Source organism: Azolla caroliniana, unplaced genomic scaffold, assembly GCF_043228905.1.
Source record: "Azolla caroliniana isolate FFs.n. ecotype wild unplaced genomic scaffold, voAzoCaro1.0.p SCAF_5, whole genome shotgun sequence".
NCBI classification, from domain to species: domain Eukaryota; kingdom Viridiplantae; phylum Streptophyta; class Polypodiopsida; order Salviniales; family Salviniaceae; genus Azolla; species Azolla caroliniana.
This window is the reverse complement of record NW_028230440.1, coordinates 24,434,474-24,436,892: the sequence shown is the minus strand read 5'-3', so window position 1 is coordinate 24,436,892 and position 2,419 is coordinate 24,434,474. Positions and strand designations below refer to the sequence as shown.

Below are 2,419 nucleotides of genomic sequence, written 5' to 3'. Positions count from 1 at the left end.
TGGAAGGAAGAGGAGAGGCCAACTTTATAAATAAACAAAACCCCAAGCCTATCTCTGCGAGGAAGAAGACAGAAAGATGAGGGAAGGAAGACAAGGAAGGCAGAATACAGAGAGAGAGAGAGAGAGAGAGAGAGAGAGAGATAACGAGAGATAGAGATAAAGAGAGATGACTTCTTCATTATTTCTGTGATTTCTCGTGTTTTTTTGGGGGGTTCCTCCTTCCTCCTTCCTCCTTCCCCCAATCCCAAACCCTTCTTACTCGCCATGTCTGATGAGCCACCCACAATGAAGAATCAATGGGAGCTCCTGAGCGGCGATCTTCAAGAGAAGATCTTGCTTCAGCTGCCGGTGAGCACGGCCATCCGATCCGCATCCGTCTGCAAGCGATGGAGGTCCATCATCTCCTCCCACTCTTTCTCATCTCAATTGGCCCACCTACCTTCTGGCAGGAAGCCTTGGTTCTGCCTGTGGGGCATCAATGAGCTAATCCACAACAGGAGTGTGGCCTTCGCATTCGATCCCACCCTCGGCCGCTGGTTCCGTGTCCCTACCCTCCGTCCACCGGATTTCAACCGCACCTCGCTCACCGGCTGCCATGGCCTTTTCTTCGCATTCTCCGGCTCCAAAGTCTGCTTCGCCACAAACCCTACCAAGATGTCCTGGAAAGAGACCACATCTGCTTCATCCACACGCTGCTATGCCCTAATGGGTGCCATCGGAGACCCGCACTCCTCGGCCTCCTCCTTCTCATTGGTCGTGGTCGGGGGCGTCCTCGATGGTGGCGACCAACGTTCGGTCGAGATGTATAGGTCGGCGTCCCACGAGTGGGAGGCATGCCAGCCCCTCCCGTCCGCCGGCTTCCGAGACACGGTCTCGTGCCACTGGATGTCGTCCGCGGTCCTCGGACACAAGTTCTATGTGGCCGACTACTACGGGGATGTTGCGTCCTTCGACACCCACACGAAAACATGGAGCAAAGTCTTGAGCCTAAGTGTCCCGAACCTCGTGTCCCTTTTCATACTGGCGTGCGGTGGCCGCCTTCATGCTGCCGTAGTATGCCGCCCTAACCACTCCCAAGAGTGCCTCAAAGTGTTCAAGGTCGACGAGGTCACCATGGATTGGCATGAGGTGAGCACCATGCCGCCCCATCTCTTTTCACACTTCGAAAACGCGGACGATCACATGCAAGCTAGCCTCAAGTGCGTGGGCTCAGGTACCGCTTTCTATGTATATAGCGAATGCGTGTACAGCGGTTACCCAGTTTGTATGTGCGAATTAAGCGAGGGAGAATATGTGTGGAAACAACTTCCATCTTTGCCTTCTCCGCCTCGGTTCGACCGAGTGGTATGTTGTAGCATGGTTGTCACGCCAAGGGCATGCTTAGAGCGCGATATGACCGATTGAGACTAGAAGAATTGGCACTTTTTTTTTTTGGCTCATTGCAAGAGGGCTTCCATGTAAGTTTCATATGAAATGTTTCTTGTGCTTTTTTAATGGCTAACTAGATCATGCTTGATGGTCCTTATCTACTTAATAATAATGGCTATTTGTTGAAAATGGGTATTTTCCAAATCATGTAATAGTTTGCCTCAAGATACAAACAAATTCAACTATTATATACACGTTGGAGCTAAAAGAAAGAGTGCATACACAACAGTAACTCAGTTGGTATGGACACATAAGGTCATATGTTTTATGTGACTCTTTTCTAAGAAAGGTGTTTACTACTTCGTAGTAAAACCTCTCTAAAGCATGCCCATATGTGCTCGCTATTTTTGGTGGAGTTTTGATTATGGCACTTAATCAATGCCCGTAATACGTCATCTACTCATCATGAAGTACATTATATTTTGAGCATGCGAGAAGTAAGTGATTCTTATCCTCTATTAGGTCTATATCACATGTCTTCATAATGGGGTGATGATGCAATGATGCTATCTCAACACTTGATTTGTGTAAGCCACTTCAAAGAAGTGAAACGGTGCCCTTAGAGCCAAGGCTCATGGGTATAGTAAGATGCGATTGGATATGTTCCAACATTCCTACCTTTCTATTGGGGCCACATTGAGTGTTAACATTTGTAATATAATATTCCAAATTTGTCGTTTTTGCATTTTGCCACTTCATCCTTGGTGTTTCTAGTAGTCTATGCTCAATAATCACATACTTCATAGCATCAAAGGAAAGCTCCAATCGATCTTTGAGTTCCCATCTTTTTAAACCATTTTATGATGTCGATAATCCAAACAACTTTGCTTGATGATCACATACTTCACAACATCATCAAAGAGCTAGAATCAATCTTCTTATCCCCATTTTTACGAGAGGATTTTTCCCTTATTAGTTTTTGCACCTTGCCTCCTATCTTCCCACCATGTTTTGGCAACATGTGATCAAGCATATTCTTGACTTTTGTCAT

The 2,419-nt window shown here is 46.6% G+C and overlaps 1 protein-coding gene across 1 annotated transcript; it reads left to right on the top strand.

Annotated features, from left to right (window-relative positions):
- The first annotated feature begins 214 nt into the window (after positions 1-214).
- Positions 215-1,616, top strand: LOC147864560 (F-box/kelch-repeat protein At3g24760-like). The gene has a single exon (XM_087320601.1). The coding sequence runs from the start codon at positions 265-267 to the stop codon at positions 1,402-1,404; it is 1,140 nt and encodes a 379-aa protein (XP_087176727.1). The 5' UTR covers positions 215-264; the 3' UTR covers positions 1,405-1,616.
- Positions 1,617-2,419: the final 803 nt, after the last annotated feature.

What these genes read in the sequence shown, in the direction of transcription:
- LOC147864560 (XM_087320601.1), top strand. Translation starts at nt 265, where the DNA reads ATGTCTGATGAGCCACCCACAATGAAGAATCAATGGGAGCTCCTGAGC.